At 29.9% G+C, this 23,297-nt stretch overlaps 1 protein-coding gene across 1 annotated transcript in view; it reads left to right on the top strand.

The window, feature by feature from the left end:
* The window catches only part of LOC126743714 (blood vessel epicardial substance-B-like), a 53,170-nt gene that overhangs the window by 16,699 nt on the left and 13,174 nt on the right, over window positions 1-23,297 (top strand). The window contains exons 3-7 of the mRNA XM_050450928.1: window positions 7,619-7,757; window positions 8,994-9,174; window positions 18,175-18,320; window positions 18,374-18,594; window positions 22,710-22,937. Coding sequence (XP_050306885.1) covers window positions 7,619-7,757; window positions 8,994-9,174; window positions 18,175-18,320; window positions 18,374-18,594; window positions 22,710-22,937 — 915 coding nt within the window. The remainder of the gene's footprint in view (window positions 1-7,618; window positions 7,758-8,993; window positions 9,175-18,174; window positions 18,321-18,373; window positions 18,595-22,709; window positions 22,938-23,297) is intronic.

A 23,297-nucleotide genomic window follows, 5' to 3' on the forward strand; every position in this document is an offset into this window, starting at 1 on the left:
GGAATCCATGTTTAAGTACAGCGCTTTCTGTCTCTCTCTGTCCAGTACCTGGAAGAAATGCAATCAATAACTTACTCCAGGCAGTTGATTGAGTCATTTTTCTAATCTCTTTCTCTCTCTTTTTGTTTTAATTGCCTGGAAGAGATAGAAATAATTGACTAATTCCCGGCAGTTGAATGAGTCATTTTTCTATTCCTCTTTAAAACTTTTAGGGATAAATAGAAAGACAAAAGGAATCCATGCTTTAAGCACAGCGCTTTCTGTCTCTCTCTCTCTGTCCACAGAATAGTATCTGGAAGAAACGTAATTATTAACTTACTCCAGGCAGTAGGTTAAGTCTATTTCATTTTAAGGCAAGTGGAAATATAAATCGTTTTTAATCAATTCTTCAAAAATCTATGAATCAATAACTTCTAATATACAGGGAGTGAAACATAATGGCAAACTTGGAATAAGATAAAAATTTACTTCAGATGCCTAAAAGAAACGAAAAATAATTTCTAATATCTGGAAACCATACGAAATCGATTCATCGACATATAGTGTGTAGATTTCTCAATTTTAATTTTTTGCTGACTATAAGCCATTTAATAAAAAAGGAAATATAAACAAAATGTGCACTCCTTGCTCATAAAAAATGGCGTTATCAAGCCGAGAGCATGAAGGCACGTTTACGCCATAACGGAACGCCTTTATTTACACAACTCTATTATTTCCATTAACTTTAGCTGCAACAGAACAAGTGGGGGGGTTAGTAATAAGAGTTATTTTACTGTGGTCATTTCACGTATACTGGTTTCCTGTATAGTAGCTATGGGGGGCATTTTATTGGAAGAAAGCTCTTTGTAATATTGAAATCGAAGTAATGGTTTACATTTTTTAGGCATGTGGACATTTTACTTTAGATACCCGGAAATGAAAGATTACTTTAAATGCCTGGAAAAAATAAAAATTGTCATCAAATAGTTGGAATAAATCGAGTGAAATGCCGTGGAAAATTAGTTAAAATGGAATATGTTGGAAAATTCGAAAACTGATATAAAAAACTGCTCGAAAACAATCGAAATTATTCCTGGCAGTTCCTGCAAAATAAAAATTCCTACTTCAAATGCCAGAAATAAATTGAAAAGTTACTCCTTGTAGCTGAAGGACATGAAAAACCATACAAAAATCTCTGGAAAACATAAAAAATGTACTGAAATTCGTGAAAAACAATATAAAAGAAAAATGAAATATTTGAAGGACCCAAAAAATTACCTGGAATATAATAAAAAATTCTTTGATATTCATATAAAAATGAGCCACAAATTTATGCCTAAAAAAATTATTTCAAATATCCTCCAAGATCGAAAAAAAATCACTTCACAAGCCTGAGAAACATTGAGAAACAAATTTTGAAATCCCCGTTGAATGCCTGAAAGATAAGAAACATTACTAGAGATGCCTGAAAAATCGATTAAAAAATTGCTTGGACTAACTGGAAAACGTAAAAAATGACTGAAAATGTTTGAATGGCAATAGAAAATTGATGAAATGCCTGGAATAAAACGAAGATTTACATATCATTGAAAATACTTGAAAGAGAAACAAAATGTGAAAAATGAGGAAAAGTATCAAAAATTTTCCAAAAGTTTGGAAAACACGTAAATTTATTTTAAATTATTGGAAAATATAAAAAAATTATGTCGAATGCCTCAAATAAATCGGAAAATATGCCTGGAAAACATAAAATATAACTAAAATAAAAATGACTTTAAAAGCTGGAAAAAAATAGTCTCTCTAAATGCCTGGAATATGAAATATAATGATAATGAAAAAGTGATTTCAAATTCGAAAAAACACAAACGAAAAATAGATAATATGCTTGGAAAAAGACATAAAATGTAACCCAAAAATCTGGATTAAAAGAGTGACTCACTCAACTACCTGGAATTAGTAAATTATTTCTATCGCTTCCAAGCAATTAAACCAGAAAGAGAGAGTCACAAGATTAGAAGAACGACTCGATCAACTGCCAAGAATTAGTCAAGAATGATATTTCTTCTAAGCACTTAAAAGCAAGAGAAAGAGAGAGAGAGAGAACAAAATAATTTGGGTTCTAGTAGTAAAAATTTAGAAACTATTGATTTATTGCCTACTTTGAAGACTTTTTTAGGCTCTTTTAAAGAAATAATTAAAATTGATTTAGTCAAAGTCAAGATAATACAATTTGTATTTCAGGAGTGCCTGTAAGGAACAAAATAATTTGTCTTTAAACTGGCAAGTGAATATTACGGGTTCTAGTAGTACAATTTTAGATATTATTGTATTAAGTACATTTCAAATTTATTCCAGGCATTTGAGATGATTGAAATCGAACGTTATGTACATTTTAGAGAATCCCTCTATATTTTACGTTTTTTGTTCAATGTGTTTTATGGCATATAATATGTTCATTGCGTACCATGTTATACCATTATGGATTCGTATATAACATATATCGTTTACATATTTGTACCATCATTCACTTGATACCGAAATGGCTGGGGATAAAGAAAATTAAGAGCACAATATTATGCACATACATTCGTGAAATTTATCGTTCGTATGATAATTTAGCTTAGAGAGAGAGAAATAAATCATTTTGGTATTTGATGAAGCATAATGTATGTACAAGGTGTCCTGGATATTGTTTTTAAAAAGGATAATATACAAAAAAAAATTCTGGTGTAATTTCAGCATAGAAATTGCGGAACGTTCATGTTAAATATTAGTTGTACTTCATCAAAATCTTAATTAGTTTTAACGCCGAGGATTACATGGGACTCTTACGGGGGAATTAGGCATTGTATCTTTTATTTTCAATAAATCGACATTAATTGAGATCTTATAATAACTTTTTAACTATAATCGAAGAAATAATTGAATTTCTTTCAGTAGATGATGAGTGATTGCGCAAGATCTATCACATGATTGTCTGTACTTAATTAAATCATTGATCTCTTCTAAATCAGCCAGTTACACAGCATGTAATGATCAAATAGGGGTGATTTATGAATCATGGATTTCTTGAATAATTCTTCAACTATAATCGAATAAATAATTGAATTTCTTATAGTAGATGATGAGTTATTGCAAAATCTATCACAGGAGTGCCTGTACTTAATTAAAACATTGATTTCTTCTAAATTAATCAATAACTAAGTATCTGATGATCAAATTAGCGTGATTTATGAATCATAGATTCATTGAATAATTCTTCAACTATAATCGAAGAAATAATTGAATTTCTTTTAATAGATGATGAGATATTGCAAGATCTATCAAAGGAGTGCCTCTCCTTAATTACATCATTGATCTCTTCTAAATGAGCCAATGATTAAGCATTTGATGATCAGATTTGTGTGATTTATGAATCATGGATTCATTGAATAATTCTTCAACCATAATCGAAGGAATAATTGAATTTCTTTCAATAGATGATGAGATATTGCTAGATGTATCACAGAAGTGCCTGTACTTAATTAAATTATTGATCTCTTCTAAATGAATCAATAACTAAGTATCTGATTATCAAATTAGCGTGATTTATGAATCATAGATTCATTGAATAATTCTTCAACCATAATCGAAGAAATAATTGAATTTCGTTTAATAAATGATGAGATATTGCAAGATCTATCACAAAAGTGCCTGTCCTTGATTAAATCATTAATATATAATAATAATAAGCCAATGACTAAGCATTTGATAATCAAATTTGTTTGATTTATGAATCATTGAATAATTCTTCAACTATAATCGAAGAAAAAATTTAATTTCTTTTAATAGATGATGAGATATTGCAAGATCTATCAAAGGAGTGCCTGTCCTTAATTACATCATTGATCTCTTCTAAATGAGCCAATGATTAAGCATTTGATGATCAAATTTGTGTGATTTATGAATCATGAATTCGTTGAATAATTCTTCAACCATAATCGAAGGAATAATTGAATTTCTTTCAATAGATGATGAGATATTGCAATATCTATCACAGGAGTGCCTGTACTTAATTAAATTATTAATCTCTTCTAAATCAACCAATAACTAAGTATCTGATGATCAAATTAGCGTGATTTATGAATCATAGATTCATTGAATAATTCTTCAACCATAGTCGAAGAAATAATTGAATTTCGTTTAATAAATGATGAGATATTGCAAGATCTATCACAGATGTGCCTGTCCTTGATTAAGTCATTGATCTTTTCTAAATAAGTCAATAATTAAGCATCTGAGGACCAAATTAGTGTAATTTATAAATCATGGATTCCTTGAATAATTCTTCAACTATAATTGAAGAAATAATTGAATTTCTTTTAGTAGATGATGAGTTATTGCAAAATCTACCACAAAAGTGCATGTCCTTGAATAAATCATTGATCTCTTTTAAATGAGCCAATAATTAAGCATCTGAGGACCAAATTGCTGTAATTTATGAATCATGGATTCCTTGAATAATTCTTCAACTATAATCGAAGGAATAATTGAATTTCTTTTAATAGATGATGAGATATTGTAAGATCTAACACAGAAGTGCCTGCACTTAATTAAATTATTGATCTCTTCTAAATGAGCCAATCATTAAGCATCTAAGGACCAAATTAGTTTAATTTATGAATCATAGAATTATTGCATAATTCTTCAACTATAATCGAAGCAATAATTGAATTTCTTTCAGCAGATGATTACATATTGCGAAGTCTATCAAAAGAGTGCCTGTCCTTAATTAAATCATTGATCTCTTCTAAATGAGCCAATAACAAAGTATCTGATGATCAAATTAATGTAATTTATGAATCGTGGATTCCTTAAATGATTCTTCGACTATCATTTGACTAAGAGTTGTTTTAAGGGAATAAAACTTTCTCCATTTAACAGTTCTTCCCTAAACCATTTTTCTTATTTACGATTTTTGAGTAATTTTAAGAGAGATAAGTAAAATTGTCCTGAAAGAATCTTTGGTCTTTTTCCAGGTGTTGAGTCGAGGAATGGAAATTATTTTTTACTTATTCTAAGCAATTAAAGCTTCATTTTTATGTCCCCACGTTATATGTCAATGGATAAACTATGGCTGGAAAATGCAATTTTCAAAATGTAGAATTAGAAAGTAATTTAAAAATGATATAGAAAAGTAGTAAGAAAGTCTAGTTTCTTTTATTATTTTGAATATTTTTTCAATTAGGCCAAAAAAATTCATTTAAACTCATTAAAAGAACAATGAAAAAATGAATTTTTAGTGCTTGAAAAATTAGAGAAAAACTGAACAATTTTTCACGTTATAAAGTCGTAAATTATTCACATTATAGTCTTTTGGCTAAAATTACTCTTACTGCTTAGAAACTCGGAAACATTGCTTTAATTGGATAGAAAAACACAGAATTAACCAGACAAAAAAATATTAATTTAAACTCATTGAAAGAACATTTAAAAAATATGTCTAGTGGAAAATGGTGCCATATTTTCATTATAAATAAAATTTCACTCTCTAAAGTTTGATTAAGGACGTAATTAAAATCCTGCAAGGCATAAAAATCCACCCTTAAATGAATCCCAAAGCAATAATATACAATTTTATCCATCCGCGTTATCCCGAAAGTAAACCTCCAGTCGAATATATAGGAAATGGCCGTAACTCGACCTGTGCTCTTGTAAAATAGTAAAACACAGAGGAAAAACGAAGAAACTGTGGCCGACTGTGAGACGCCCCAATTCGGTCTTTGTATAGGGACGTAAAACCCCCGTCGAGGTTTTTCAACCGGCCAACAGATGACTCATTGATGGAATTTTTGACGTAGAAATTGTCTAGTGGAGTTACAATGGAAGAAATGTTATTAGTAGATTACTGACCTCGAGTGAAAAAGAATAAAATTCGATCTGTATACCTGGAATGATGCATGGCGATAATTTTCTGGAAATAAGTGGAAAATCTCTGTTTTCATATACATTTGGGACCAAATGGTTTTAATATTTTTGCAAGATTTTCATTTTCATTTTTTTATTTTTTTATTCAAGACGAAAGCGTACTTTTAAACTTTCTAAAGTCTTTATGGCATTTAATTGAATAAAATGGAGATTTTCTTTTTAAAACTTTGTCTGTTTAAAAAATTAAGACAAAATTATTAGGAAAGCCTGAAAAACAGTGAAAATGATTTCATATGCTTAGGATGCCTCCAAATACCTGAAAAGGTAAAATAATAAAGTTGAGGATGGTTCTAAAAAGCCGAAACGTTGTAAAAAAAAATTTCTACGTAAACAGTTGCTTCAAGACAGTTGTCTCGTCTTGTTTCTTAAAGATTTAAATGAAGTATGTCAATAAAATTTATATATTTTTTTAGGCAGCTAAATAAATAAATAAATAATAACTTTTGTTAAAACAAAAATCTACATAATGAATAAATGCTTATACAATACCTCATTCCTGTTTTAATGCAGTTTAAGTCTAGCTTAAAGCTATTCAACTGAACCAGACATAAACACTATAATAATATGTTAAATATATCTATTAGCTAAACTAAAATAAAAAATATATAAATTTTTGATTGAACATTGATTCTTTTATTACATAAAAAATATATTAAAGACATTAATTATTAGATAACAAAAAAATATATATATGCAAATATTCCAATAATCTTAAGGTTAAAGAAATCTTAATATTTTTATTAAATTTGGTTACTTTGATTAAATAGGTAAGTCTTGTACTTCCTCTTAAAATTTTTAGGGCTTAAAGTAACATATCATTTCATTATTGAATTGTATTTCTTAACAGCGTTATATGAAAAGGATCGTAGTTAACTTTTACATTTCTAATATTAACATTGTGAATGGTATTTCACAATACATTTTTAAAGCAGAGAAAACTTATTTCAGACAGTTGAGGCATATAAACCTTTTTTTGTTTCTAGGCTTAAAAAAATTATTAATAAATTACTTCAACTGCCTGTAAGTTTGCCTTGGTTTTTTCCAAACAGTTGAAACACAAAAAAATATTCGTACAGGCAGTGTTATTTCTTTCTATTGCCTGTAAATAATAAAACAGTATCGTTTCAAGGAGTTGACTTAAACAAATAAAATAATAAATTGCTTCAATTGCCTGAAAATCATTAAATTTGTCTCCTTTTAAGGAGTGAAACTTTGGATAGTTTCCAAGCAGTTGAATCACAAAAAACATTTTTCTAGTCAGTTGAATCCGTGTGATTTCTTAAAGATTTAAATAAGAAATTACTTCTACTGCTAGAAAATAAATAATTAAAAATCTCTTGTCTCAAGGAGTTGTTGTTGAATTTATATTTTTTCCAGGCAGTACAAGCATATTTAAAAGTATTTTCTTCCAGGCAATTGAAGCCATTTTCCTTGTTAAAAATAAACTAGGCATTAAATTTGTCTCGTTTTAAGGAGTTATAGTAAAATTTATATTCCAAGTAGTTATAGGCAGTTAAAACTATGTAATTTTTTAAAGATAGTAATATTAAATTACTCCAACTGCTTAGGACGTCCTAAAATAGTCTCATTTTCGTTGAAAGTAATTTAAATGGACTACGAAAATTTCGAGGAAATTCATTAACTATTATTTTAAATTATGCATAATTCTTAGGTACAATTGACGATGCTTCCTGGGCGACGTGCAAGGAATGGACCCCGGCGCAGCACAGCCTTTTCCAGACCGCGAATTTCTTTTTCGCGGCCGCATTCTTAGTTCCTGGCAGTTTTAAGCAGAGCGTACTGTTAGTAAGGTAAATTTTCCATTTATTGTTTGAGAAAAAAAATCGCAATTTTCCAATGGCAAAAGCCAATTTTACCCATTCCAGTGAAATTCAAAGGGGTATTGTTTGGATCCTCGAACTTTGTCCGCGTCGCTTCATTTCATTTTGCGGATCGTTTCGTGTGAAATCAACCGACGCACAGTGGGGCCAAATATCTATATACTCGAAAATAATTAAAAAAATAAATACACACAGGTCACCATGTATCTATCTTTGGATATTCGACATCGATACATTGTGTGAGTGATAAAGCAATACAAGGTGGTCCAGTTTAACGACATTAATTTTACGTGATAGAGAATTTAAAAAGAAATAGACTTTCATTTTAAAATTTTTCAAAGAAATGTTTAATAACAAAGATACAGGATGTTAAAGTAATATTTATTTGTTTATTTATCATAACTTTTAAACTACCCGCTCAATTTTAATTAAATTTCGCGTGCAGGTTATTATTCTGAATTGTCAATTACTTATGAAGCCAATTTAAAAAAAAATTGCCAGTAGCGTAACATACAGAGGGACTTCGTCATTTTTCGCCTCAAACCTGCGAGGCGATAAAATATTTTTTTTATAAGAAGTCTTAATTTAATTGTTCAGGAATAGCTGCTAAAATTTGCAAAAATTTATAAAAAAAAAAGGAAATCGGGCTTTGATTTGTAAAAAAGTCGAATATAACAGATGATCAAAGGTTACCTTAAGTAATTTTTTAATTTGACAGGTTTAATTTATGATTCAAGCCTAATTTTCTTTTTTTTTCCAAAGTTTCTGCAGCATTTTAACCGGAATTTCTGTACAATTAAACTAAGATATTTTAAAAACAGTGCCTTAAATCAAAATTTTGCAAGAATAACTTTTTTTCCAAATTAAATAGAGAATGACTTCTTATAAGAAAAAATATTTTATCGCCTCGCAGATTTGAGGCAAAGAAGGACCTCCGTATGTTACGCCACTGGCATTTTTTTTTTAATTGGCTTCATTAGTAATTTACTGAAAAATGTAATTTACTGCCAATAGTTTAAAAGTTATATAGGAGTTAATGTCAGTTTTTAGACATTTGGCCTCACTGTGCGAGGAGGTAAATGTATTTTTGGCAATTTTAATCCGTTTTACGAGGACATTTCTGGATTATTCTACTACGCAACTATATCCAAAAAAATTACTATAAATTCGAAAGCAAAAAATATCTGCTTTTTTTCCTACTTTTAGGGCTCTTCTATCCTTCGGGTACTTCTTCCTGGCCATCTGGGGCGGAGTGGAAGTTTGCGCTCCCGATATTTTATTATGGAATTTAATAATCGTTTTGCTGAACTGCACGCATACAGCGTTGCTGATTTGGCGGTTTTTACCGCCCACATTGACGTTGGAATTAACCGATTTATATATTAAGGTACGAAATTAATTTTTCATTTAATTAAGTGTGCAAGAAAGTAGTAAATTATTCGACGAAGGAATAAGTAGAAATTGGAACTGCCATAATAATAATAATAATAATAATAATAAATGTTTTTTTTTAATTTACTTAACTCAGGAATATATATACAATACATATAAAGTTTCATTTGGAATAAAAAATTTCACGAGTAAATAAAAAAGCCGGGAGATTCCCGCATATAGCAGATTCTGAGAATTATATGCAAGAAATTTAACACTGCGGCTAAGCATTGTATATGTATAAACCAACTCTAAAGTGTGACAATACTAATATCTAAATTTTTAATTTTATTTCTAAACACATTTACTGAAATATGTAAAGGGTTTAAGTCGATATTAAAAAAATGTATTTGTCTAGCAATATTGTAAGGCAATGATCGTTTTAAGAATTCACCTCTTTGTTTGAAAATTTGAAACGTTTTTCTTCGAAGATTCAAATGATGAACATCAGCACTAAAAGAAATCTTGCGATAAAGGTATGGTGGGCTACGGTTTTTTTTTAATTTTATAATAAAAGCACAATGAATGCATCAATCTGCGCTTAGACAATTTAGCCACTTTAGTTCACTCAACTTATGTGATACATGATTTCGTCTGCAAATACCAAAAATTAGTCAAATACATGAATTTTGTAGGTTTTGTATTCTTCTCTTATCCTCATAGTTCAAGCACCAACCATAAACAACATCACAATAATTACATTAAGATAAAACTTGCGGGTCACAAAGGAGTTTTTTAATGTTTATATCTAGATATTGCCTATGCATATAAATAGACTTTAGCGCCATGTAATCCTTTCTAAGGATTCCAGATACATGGTTTTTAAATCGAAGAGGAATCTACCATTAATCCCACACTTTTATAGTTATCACCGATCTGTATTTGGTCATCATTTATTTTAATTTTAATCTGATTGTGAATGTCACTGATAGTCGCTAAGTTGCCAATAAGAGGCATATTAGATTTCACGGGGGTTAATCTTAATCACTGCTTTTAGATCTTCGTTAATTTTATTTTCGGCATCTTTTAATTCATGGGCTAATAATATTTGTATCATCCTAATAATATGCGTATGGATGGTACTTATAATGTCGCAGTACTAAGTAAAATCGGCAGGTGTATATTGTAAATAAAAGAGGGCGCAGAATATTGATATTTTATTTAGAAGCATACTAGTACACTATTGACGGCTTCATAGAGCTATAGGACATAATACGGACTAATAATATTTATTAACTTTTTTTATTTTTGACTTTTTCCATTATTTGGAAATTTTGTTTTTTTTTTCCAAATTTTGGGTAAAAAACCCAGAAATATATTTATATTTGTTTTTTAAATTTGCTTTTGTTTGTTTACCTCGTATTCATAGTTTTTTTGCCATTAAATAAAACAGTTTGTAACAACGAACAGGATTTTGATCATTATCATTTATCAACAGTTGAAATTACTACAAAGTTTATATAAGTTTGTTTATGTATATTTAAACATTCTTTGGAATTTTGAGGTTATAGAGCCAAAACTATATTTTCTTTGTAGAGCCCTGAAGATGAATTATCTATATATCTTAAAACCGTGGGAAGGAACAAATAGTTTTCTTTTCTACGTCTGGTTACTTGAGAGTTTTTAAATGATATCGACGATTTTTGGGTTAAAGATTTAGTAATCTTAAAGAATTTTTTGAAATTTCACAGTTCGCAATTCAAACTAATTTAGAATAGTAAAAGTTTTAACTTATTTACAAATGTATTCTGGCTTTACTCAGAATTTTAAAAGGGAATTTTTGTTTTTTTTTTAATAATTGCCAATTTCTACCAGCAATGATCTGTAATTAATAGAAATTCAGTGAACAATAAGAAAACTACAATTAATTCTAATTTCCAAGCATCTCAAAATTATAAAAGGAATTTTGTGAATTTCACTTATTCTAATACCCAAAGGAAAGGAACCGTTTAAATAATCATAAAAAATAAATAATTTTTTCATGGACTTTAGCAATGAAGCTTGGTCAGTAAAAATAAATTTCCAGGCCACTTCACTAATTTCTGAATAGTTGCTGAGAACTCGTTCACTCAGTCATTCATTCATCTATGAGTGCCTCCATAATTTTTTTCTTCTCTTAGAATTTCAAAGATGAGAAACCTTACAATCTTAGAAGATTAGAGGTAAAGAGGTATAGAAGTCATAGAGGTATAGAAATTTAGTGTTCAGCGAACTATAAACTTAAAACATTATATCGTCTAACAGTATGTATAAATGCGAAATTTTAACGTGCCGCCCCTAACCCGAACAATTAAGACCCTATTTATAACTTCGGCACTTCCTCCCGAAATTTCTTATTCTCGCAACTCGTGCCCGAACTATAAAAGGTTACCAAGGCCGACAACTTTTCATACTTCCAAAAATTTCAAATTCGGAAAGTTTGCGTGTTCGGGCGGACGAAGTCGATTTCGGTGTGGTCCTGTTATGACCGTGTAAACATCGAGGGGGATCTCTTTTTGAAAAATTAAATTTTCCTTTAAAACTTTCAAGTTGGCGTAGATCTTGGCTTGTTCCTGTTAAACCTGTCGTTTTAATTATATAGTGGTTCCCATTTCTTCCTTTTTTTCTTTGTATCAATTGGGTTAGAAATTTCCGATTTTCTAAGGCTTTTTTTTGTGAATTTAAATTAACTTTTTTTTTTAATATAATGGCATTTATTCGTAATCTTATTGGATAGAAATGGTTGGACATTTTGTGTACTGTTCTAAAATTCTTTAAATTTCTTGGTACACTTTCCCAAAATATGCTCAAATTTTCTATAAATTTTTTACAATTATATTTAAATTTAATTGGCTTTAATTGTGATTCATTTGAATTGCAATGGTTGAAATTCACAAATTTTTCGTGTTTTTCTGAAATTCTTTAGATTTCCCTGAAGTTTCACAAAATTCTTCAAATTCCTTGGTACAATTTTCCAAAATATTCTCAATGTTATTAATCTTTCATGAAATTATCGGGAAAATGTGGGAACTGTTGAAAATTTCCTCGAAATATGTTTTTAGAAAAATTCCCAGCTGAAATCTAAAATAAAGCAAAAACATGCAATCCTTTAAATGTATTCTCAATTTTTTGAAATTCCTTAAATATTCCTTAATTTCTCAGTAAAATTATACTTTAATTAATTATTTTTATTACGACAATATTGAATCGGTTGTCCTGAGTTTAGGTTTTTTTTATATGCCTCAAATTTCCTTAATTTTTTTAAAAAAATCCATAAATAAAAAAAGGACTTTAACCCTCTAGAAGAAGAAATTAATTAAAAATTAAAAAACTTAATTCAGCTTGTACGAAGTCTGGCAATTAAATAACGAGACTGCGCGCCTAGAGGGCGCCCTAGACGGGTGGGGAAAAAAACGAGTAGTGCGTTGGGTATCTAGATATCTTGTCTATGCACGTACCAAAACACGTTTTCGTCACTATTATAGTATTCGTGCAATAGTGGTTTGAAACGAACGTGTTTTTTTCTCGTGCCGAAAACCATGTGTGACCAAAAAACAAGAGCAACACATCAATCTTAAATTTCTTGTTAAATTGAAAAAAAACTCCGACTGAGTGCTATAAATTGTTGCAAGAGGCCTATGGGGAAAATTCTCTCTCTCATGAACGTGTTTTTGAGTGGTGTAAGCGCTTTAGTGAGGGCCGAGAGAGCACTGAAGATGACCAGCGCTCAGGTCGCCCTGTCACTGTTTTAACTCCGAAAACAGTGACCAAAATCAACCAAATGGTGCGTGCAGATCGTCGAATTAGCACCCGGGTGATTTCCAAGGCTGTAAACGCCGATAAAGAAACGATTAGAAAAATTTTACACGGGGAATTACACATGACAAAAGTCTGTGCGAAGTTGGTGCCAAAAAACCTAACTCCTGACCAAAAGCTCTTGCATCAACAGCTCTGCTCAGATTTCCTTGAAAGGTTAGAAGAAGATACCGGACTGATGAAAAACATTATTACTTGCGACGAAACGTGGATTTTTCAATATGATGTTGAAACCAAGCGGCAATCGATGCATTGGAAGACTCCTGAATCGCCCAGAATAAAAAAAGCAAGGATGTCCAAATCAAAATTCAAGGCAATGTTGATCGTTTTTTTCGATATTAACGGTATCGTGATGAATGAATGGGTTCCAGAGGGTCAGACTGTCAACCAGACTTACTATTTGTCAGTTTTGGCAACACTGCGAGAACGAGTTCGTAAAAAACAGCCCGAGTTGTGGAAAAACCACTCGTGGATTTTGCTCCAGGACAACGCACCTGCCCATAACGAGCTATCTGTGAAGCAGTATTTGGCCGGTAAGCGCACTCCAGTGCTCGAACACGCGCCGTATTCGCCAGATTTGGCCCCGTGCGACTATTTTTTGTTTCCGAAGATAAAATCTGCTTTGAAAGGGACCCGATTTGAGTCGATAGAAGCGGTAAAGCAAAAATCGGCAGGGCTCCTAAAGGCCCTCACCAAAAAAGACTTCCAGCACTGCTTCCATCAATGAAAAAAACCTATGGAAAGATGTGTGGCGACGGGAGGGGAGTGTATTGAAGGGAAGCATTCGAATGTATAATAGTTTTTATAATAAAACCCTTTTTCGTTACCAGTCTCGTTATTTAATACACAGAAAAAAACGATTACTCGTAATAAGTAAATAAATTTTCTCATTTTTTCAAGAATAATACATTCTTAATTGAAATAAATAGGCTTAAATTGCGGAAATAGAGTTCTTTATAAATAGGAAACAAAATATTTAAAATACAGATTTAAAAAGAGAATACTTTTTTAATCAAAATATTTCATAGATTTAGTTGTATTAAATGTATTCTCAAATAAAAATAAGTGAAATGTCCCATTTGAATAATAAAGGTATCAATTCAAGTCATTATAATCTTGAATTTAGTAAATGTTATGTTCAATTTAAGCTTTTCAACTTAATTAATTTAAATAAATCAGTTTATTGTTTAGAAAGATATATATTATTGCTTTAAAGCCCGTATATATAGTTTAAAATACTCTATTAATCAAGTGAAGACTATACCCGGTTCGTTTGAAGAAAATAAATTGTTGCTTTAAATATTTATTTTCTTACAATAAAATCAATGTATTCAATTGAATTTATATATTCTCAAATGAAACTTTTTGTTCATCTCAAAAATGGCAACTTCGGCGTACCACGCCACGCGTACCCTGCTTGCCTCTTATACTCTTGTTAGTCATAGACTAACTTAGATTTTTATTTTCTATGAGTACCTACTTTGTACTTTGTGATAAATATGTGCCTATATTTAAAAAACATACACAGAATGTGTGTTTCTTTTGGTTTACTGTTTTTGTTACAATTATTTAAAGTAATATTTGTTCCTATATAATGTATGTAGATTTTGTTTTCGGATAATAAACATATGTTTGCGTAGAACCTGTTCTATTAATTTATTACCAGAATTTAACCGAAAAATAATTAGGTAAATACATAGATATTTATTGCAATGCCTAAATTATAAAATATAAAACGGTTGAATTTTTAATACGTTATAGCAATTCTTACACTTATAGTTGTACAACTAATACACTTATAGTTATACAACTTATAGTTGAAATAATAATTGACAGTTTTATGTTATTTAGTGTTGTGGTAATTTATAGGGTTCTTTTGCTATCAAAATAAAAATACCAGAAAGTGTGTGCCTTTTGATATTTTTATTTTGATTCTAAAAGAACCCATTAAATACCACAGCACTAAATACTATAAAACTATTAATTTATTTCAACTGAGTGTAAATATTACTTATTTCAAATATTTAACCTATTTAAATCGAATAAAAAATATTAATAACAAGCCATAAACATTTTAATTTAATACTATTTAATATTCAATTCAATTTGCCAGGCGGTTTAAAGCAATTCTTCCCATCTTTAAGTTGAATTTATGATTCATTGTAGCTAGTCTTAAATATTTTTGATTTGATGAAGCAAGCAGTAGAATTACTTAAATTAGGAATATGACCGTTTCAATGTAAGAAAAAATAAATTTGAATTAAATAATTAAATATCATCGCTTTAAAGAAAAAAATATTCCTTGCAAGAATATGATATTCTAAATTGAAATTTCAATATATTCTCACAATAAGTTATTTGTCGACTTAAACCAATTCTATAAACATCTTGAAATTGAAAATATAATATTCTTAAATTAAACTTTTATCTTCTTGCGGATATATAATCCTTAGATTTTCTCAAATAAAGTGTCTAATTTTCATTTTAAGTACCCTTTTTTTTCTGTGTAGCCAGACCTCGTAAACGAAAATTAACAATTATTCCAATATGAATGTAATTCAACTTACAGGGAAAGACTCAACATTATACTTCCTAGAAAAAAAATTAAAGATAGTACTTTTTTACACGTATTTCTACTTATTGCCTTCTTCAGGTAGTTTCTTGGTCTTCAACCAGAATAATAAGAGAAATGCAAATAATCGGAAATAGTCTTTATTTCCTTAAATTTATTGGAAGTTCTTCCTTAAAATTCTTATCAATTAAAATTGACAATCGACAATTTTTTAAGATTTTAATTAAAGGATAAAATAATAAATGATTAACACCACTTTAAAATGTTTAACAAACAAATATATCATCGTTTTATAAATTCGTCATAAGAATACAGATTTTACGTTTGTTATATTTTATATGATTGTTAATTTAAATGCGGGCTTTCATTTAATTACGGTTTACCAAACCTGCTCAAATCACTTATCGATTTTGGTAAATTCTTCAACATTTTTAGCAAAACTGAATAATATGAAAGCTCATTCCAATAGCCTCCAGTGCCAGATTATGGGAATGGGTTGAAAAGTCTCTTCAGCATAATAAACTCTTCGAAATTCCCCAAATTTTTCAGGTATCGTCATATTTAGAGAAGTTTTTCTCATAATTCAATATAGTTCGATTTCCTTTTAATAATAATAAAAATGGCCTCACAACATTGCCCCGTTTATTTAAATCGAAAGCTTAAGTACCCGCCTCCGATATAAGACCTCCAACGATGTCATGCAATTCAAGAGTGCAAAAATTAACAAAGTCAAGGGTGAAAACTAACGGTTGCACGCGAAAATGCATATAAATTAACGTCGTTTTTCACTTTCTTACGAAAAATTCTTACGTTATCGCGGTTAAACAAAATGGGTTATCTAATCGGGTCTGAACCGAAGACCCAAATCTAATTTTAAGATTGCTAGCACGGAAAGATATAGGAATTTCGTGACGGCCTTAGATCCTCTTGGGGTATAATTTGTTTTAATTAAATTTTACAGAAACTTTGTAATGAACGGGGGAGGGAAGTGGCAATTATTTCGTAATTCGACAATTTTAGGGCCACACGATTTATTTAAAAGCATAAGAAATGAGATAAAAAAATGCATACAAAAATTCCATATCTCCCTTTCAACGCAACACAAGTGTTGAATTCAAGTCGTTTTGGACCCTTTTAAAACCAAGAAAAGCTCGTGTCATATCCCCAACTCAATTTAACTTTTTAATGCAGTAGGTATTTAATGATGGAAATAAAATTTGTGATGCTTTTGCCATGCAATATTAATGCTCATGAAGTGGTAATTAATCAGGTTCGGATGGATGATGTGTTAATTGCATTGGGAGACATGGTAAAGCAGTTAGAGTGGACTCTATACTTTCTTTTTTTAATGCCTTTTCTGATTTTCTTTGTTTTCCTTTACTAGCTCTATTCAATCCAGCCAGAATCTGTCCAGTTTTTAAAAAAGTCTATCTCTTTCTACCCCTGCCAAAGTATTTCAGCTAATTTTATCCAAAATAATATACAGGGTGTCTACTATAGAAACCGCGAAACTTTAAGAGATGATTAAACAAGTCATTTGCGACAAAAAAGTCGTATAACATTTTTTCGAAAAGTTGTTAGTTCTTCTGGTATTTAACATATTTTGATTTTATTAAATTTCTTTGTTTTTTTTTTCATATAAACAAGAATATCTCCGTTATTCTTAACACCACATAAAATTTAGATATGCCATCTGAAAGAGAATTAAATTTGCTATAAGATGGGTATATTTAAGTTTTTGAGTAATTTTTTATACCGGCTGAGTAATATTTTATTATTAAATGTAACATTTGGGAAATGTGCAAAATTAGTGGCATCTTCTTCGCTGTCATTGACATTTTTTTTCCAGCAAAAACTACTGCATTTAATATGCTTTCCAATGATATACTTACTTTTGTGAAAGCTATTTGTTTTCACAGCAATATCATGGGCAAAAGAAAGAAAACCATAAAAATTGAAAATGTTTAAAATGGGCAGAAAAAATTATCTCAGGAATTTGGAAATTTTGGAAAAAGTAATTTTAGGTAACTTTAGCGCCCTCTATCTTCTAGGCTTTTGATTTTACAGAAAAGACCTTAGATTATAAATTCTAGGAAATTTAATCATAAACATTTTTTGTTTCGAACACTTTTCCCTAAAACCCAAAAAAATTTATTTTTCCAAAAAAGTATGGGAGAAGGGATCACAACTTTTTGTTTTTGGGCTTTTTATAAAGAACACTAACTTTGTGCAAAGAATGAAGAATTCGCCTATTTTTATCAAAAAAAAAATTGCAGATTGACTGTACTAGTAACTCAATTTTCATAAAATGTGAATGTTTATTCGTTTTTGCTATCATACCTAAAAAAAATTAATTTCTTTAAAATTAACATGTCAGCCAAGCAGTTCATATTCCGCTTAACTAATTCAAAACCAACTTATGCGTGACTAGAACAGAATTTGCAATTTCCGGCAAACTTATGCATGCCTAACGATAATTCCGAACAAAGATATTTAGTTCCGATTAGATTCAAATTACGGCAATCCATAAAGGATAGTTGTCAAGGGCCTTACTATACGATTCTATCAATAATAACTGTCTATTTTTAGATATTTAAACCCCTTCGCGTAAGCAAGAAACACTTTAAAGAATTGGTGAGGGAGGCCAAAGTGCAAACGTTAGAATGCGGTGATATTTATGCTGTGGAGGACGTCAGTCCGGCGGACGAGAGACTATCGATATTGCTCAAAGGAAGGTAAGAAACCCGAACGAAAATCCTTTACGCATAAGATCAATGATTATTTACAGGCTTCGTGTAACTTGCGACGACACCCACCTCCATTTTATCAATCAGCACCAATTCGTAGATTCTCCAGAATGGGAGGCGAACCACGAACAGTCTGATGACGTATTTCAAGTGACAATCACCGCCGAGGAGGACTGTACGTACTTGTGCTGGTCCAGAATGAAACTGGAAAGGGTGCTAAGGCACAGACCCATGCTTAAGACTGTTTTGGACTGTGTTATTGGTAATGAATGATTTCTTATGACAAGTAAAGAAAAGAAACTTATTTTCTTTATACACAGGAAAGCAACAAATCCACTCGCGTGCCAACAATTTCTGATAGTTTGTCTTACTAGTTGAACTTTAAATTTCTTTTACAAACTTCCAGTTGGCTTTTCAATTTCGTTTCCGTTAAAACGTATTTTATAAATGTTTTTGCTTTATTGAATGAACTTCTTTACAGTAAATAACGTTCAAGCTTTATTTCCTTGTTGGAGTGTTTTTTAACCGTCTGAAAGAACTAAAAAATAATCTGGATATAGGAATTAATAAAGTAAAGAACAACTAAAAATTAATCCAAAAACAAATAACTATTAAAAATAAAAGAATATTGTTTGCAAGGAATAGAAACTGCCTGGACAAATAACTCAATTAATTAGGATTAAATTAAATATTCAGTACATAGAGAACAGCTTACAACTACCTAAAGAAATGAAATATAGACCATATTATATAAAACGAAAAATTAATTAAGACGATGTAATTAATTAATTAATTGCTCCTTTTAGACCCATTACTTCACTTATAGTATACACAGGAAGTTTAATCTATTACACTCTGAGCTCATTTCTTGTTATGACTTTGTTATATTGAAATTGGAAACGATGAAAAAACCTATTTATTTAATAAAAATGTCTAATTTAAACCAACGTTTCGATAGTTATATCTACTATCGTTATCAAGGTAAATAAAGTTAAATTAAAAATATATTTTTCTAAATTGATTTTTACTATAAGTGACGTAATACCCAATAAAATAAGTAATTCAGGACTAATTTAAGTTACATAGAAACTAATTCGACTCTCAGGGAGAAAATCTAAATTGTTGTAACTGCCTGGAAGACTAAGAAACTATTTCAGGTTTTCCTAGTACGAAAATTTGACTGAATGTCCCAATTTTTTTCGACAGGAACATTAAATTAATTAATTGATTCAATTAATTTCTTATTATCGGATTTCTAATTAACGGGGAAAAACTGCCTGTAAGGAGTGAATTCATTAATTTAATACACTAGTTAAACTTTGAAGAGAGAATTAGAAAATGGCTCCGGAAAAAAAAATTATTAATTAAAAATAGAAATTAATTAATCAATTCCAGAAGAAAATTATGACAAAAATCTGGCACTACTTGAAAGAAATTAAAAAATATCCCCCAGCTGCTTATAAGAAAGGATTAATTAAAAAAAAAGAATAATATGTATAAAATTAAAAAAAATTCCCCAACTGCTTGGACGAATAATTTGATAAATAAAGATTAAGTTCAAAAACCTGGAAAAAAAAGGAATTTATCAATTAATCGTTCCAGCCTGCAAGAAAAAAATTTAAATTATTTTTTACAACCTGAATGAAAGTTTAATTAATTCAAATAAAATGGAAAAGGAGATTTCCAGGAAAAAAATTGAATTACTGCTTAAAAAAAAAGAAATTTTATGAGCTCAGATCCTAGAACATTGAAAGGCCTTTTAAATTGAAAAGCCTTTCAATTTTTTCTTAAATAATTAATTAATTATGTAAAAAATTGTTAATTAATTCAGCTTCCTGAAACTAGAAACTCCCTCTACCTACTTAGACAAACGAAGAAAAACAACCAATTCACGGTCTCGCAAACATTTATTATCGACGACACGTGTTTCGCTCTATTAGAGCATCATCATTTAGTTTTAGACCTGATGAGTCTGTGACTTGGTTGTTTTTCTTCGTTTTTTTATGTTGTACCTGGTCTCTTTGAGAAAATGGATGAAACCTCCCACATAGCAAACATACATTATACGTAAATGCTATGTATATTCATAATATCCTGACGTATATACATACAATGTCTCTTTATAATGCTCTGTTTATTTTATGGATATAAAATAATAATAATTTTTTTAACACTCGGGGTAATACATGGAATATAGTATTAGTACGTACAGTGCATATCCTGAATATACTAGATATTTAAAGTATATTCAAGGGTTATATTCTGTTTATCTGTTACATGTATCTTTATAGAATATACAAATACAATTTTTAATATTCCAGGATATATAATAACAATTTCTAAGGTATATAGATACCTATATCCATTAAAGATGTTCTGTATATGGATAATTTCCTAGGTAACAAAATAACGTCTTAAATACGTCATTTTTCGTACTTCCTAGTCTACGTGACGAGTCATTTTGACGTCCTTGCTACCTTAAAGTAACGTACAAATGTTACATCCAAAATGAAGTCCTAAATAAAAGCTAAAAGCTAAAGGCTTCTGTAAGACGTCAAATATTTACATAGGACGACGTTTAAAGACTATTTTAGGTCATTTAAAACTACCTAAAATATTATAAGTAACTAGTTTTTAAGGACTTGAATATTGAGAAAAAATATTTTTAATTAAATTCCAAATATATATTTATTTATTCATTTGTATGTATAACAAAATAAAGTAGATATTCTTTGGTCAAGAAAACTCTAAAAAAAGAGGAAGGAGAATAGGAGGAAACATTCGGCACAAAAATACTGACAACTTTTAATTTTAATAAAAGGATGTTCGCGCCGATGTTTGCCATGTTTTTCTGTTTTTTTTTTATTTATAAAGAAGATTAGATCAAGATGTAAACGCTGTATAAAATAAAACTTTTTTGTATATAAACGGTATATTTCGAGCTCCAGAACATTACAAATAGAAGTAAATATTACAGTTACATTATAACCATGTAGTTTTGTACATATTTACACTTATAAAACAAATATTTAAAATTATCTATTATTCTTAAGGCATTCTAATACAAATTAATGATTTTATTGTTTAACTTAAAATTAAATCAAATAACAACATTTGAAAAGGATGATTCCCTTTGCCGAACGGAGTTTGGAGAGTGTCAACATAGACTGCAACTGAAAAAGCCTATAAAAAAAATTGTTTTATTGCACAATATGGCCGCCCACTTTGTCCATGAATACATGGCAGAAGCAAATAAAATAGTCATAAAAAAAAATTCTTGTCTATATTTAAACTCTTAAAATATGAAATAATATACCTGATCTAATCCAATTTGGCCTTTTCTTAAGATGATAAGTAGGTTCAACACCAAAAATGTGAAACAAACATTACACAATACGCCTTAGCCCGGGATCACCTGCACCGTATTTACTGACAACAAATTGTTGTTGTTGTAGCAAAAAAAAAGTTGTTGTACAGCAAATACGGTGCAGGTGATCTTCGGTTGAATTCTAGACATTGTCTGTTCTTTTTTAGACATCAAAGTGACTTTCCTAAAATGACGCCAAGAGACGTCATTGTCGATGTATATATCGAAGGTATAGGCGACGGTAATGTTCACAAAATATATACATTTATTATTTATACTTGAACATAAAAAAATAAGTTAATCTAAATGAGTAATATATATACATAGAACATACAGGATATTTTTTGCACTTTCTGGACTTTATAGGTATATACAGGGCATATCGCATGCTATGTAGGCTTTTTGTCCCTCTACCTACGTCGAAGAATTATCATGAAAATGAAAAATTTTAAACAAATTTAAGAATAAAATATTTTTTTTAAAGAAATTATTCAAAAAGTATTCTAAATACCTGTAAGAAAATTTAACTAATTAACAAGAACTGAGAAACGAATGTCGCTCCGGCTGCCTGATAGGAGCACTAATTAATTTAAAAAAAAATCAAAATGATGTTAAAAATTTAATTAATGTAGAAGCATTTAAAAATTAATTCAGTTATCAAAAAAAAAGGAAAAACTATTAATGAAAAAAAAATAGAAATTAGGTTCAACTTCGACTGCCTGGACTAATGATTTAATTAATTAACTAATAAAATTCGGTTGCCAGAAACAAATGGAACCCTGCAAGTTGAAAGTATTTAATAGAAGAAACTAATCAAAAATCAAATTATTTCAAATTAATTAGTTGAGAGAAAATTAAAAATTAATTGAACTGACAGCAAGAAACTGAAAATTACTCTTATTATCTTGAAGATTTCAATTTTTAGCTGGCACCAAAAATACTTTAGCTGGAAAAAAAACAATGGTTTCTTTAATGCTTTTTAACACTAATTTTAAGGGCTTCGATTTTAGGTAAAGACATCACACAAAAACTGTACGCACTCAACGAGCACTTAAGCGGTTTAAGCGAGGAAAGAAGCAGAGGCAAACGTAACGCCTTGTGGGCCAAAACTAACAGCAGAAGCATGTCCATGGACGCGGTCAACACCGGCACCACGGGATTAGTGAGGTCTCAGGCATACAAGAGTGCCACAGCGAACAACAACAGGAGCAGTAATGCGAACTGTTTTAGTCCGAATTGTAAGTCCGAATTGTATGGGAAATCTCTTGGTTCAGCTAGAACCAAGAGAGCATTAGATCTTCGCCCTACGAAGATCCAATATCCAATATTGTTTGATAGTTTATTTTCCCTGTTTAGATCAACAGGCACAATACCGTTTACAACGTGTTCAAAACACCTGTTGACGATTTATTTTTAATTTAGGCTTTTCAGCTTAAGTGAGCCCTTCAACGTGTATAAATGTATTGCCAAGTTTTATATTTATAATTATTTCTAGCTACCTAATTATCATTAGGTGTATATAACAATAACATTATCAAGAGGCGGGTTCATCCGATCTGGCAACTTTCTAAAACTAGTTTTCGTTCATTTTTACATAA

The sequence above is a fragment of the Anthonomus grandis genome, chromosome 13 (genome assembly GCF_022605725.1).
Source record: "Anthonomus grandis grandis chromosome 13, icAntGran1.3, whole genome shotgun sequence".
Lineage (NCBI taxonomy): Eukaryota > Metazoa > Arthropoda > Insecta > Coleoptera > Curculionidae > Anthonomus > Anthonomus grandis.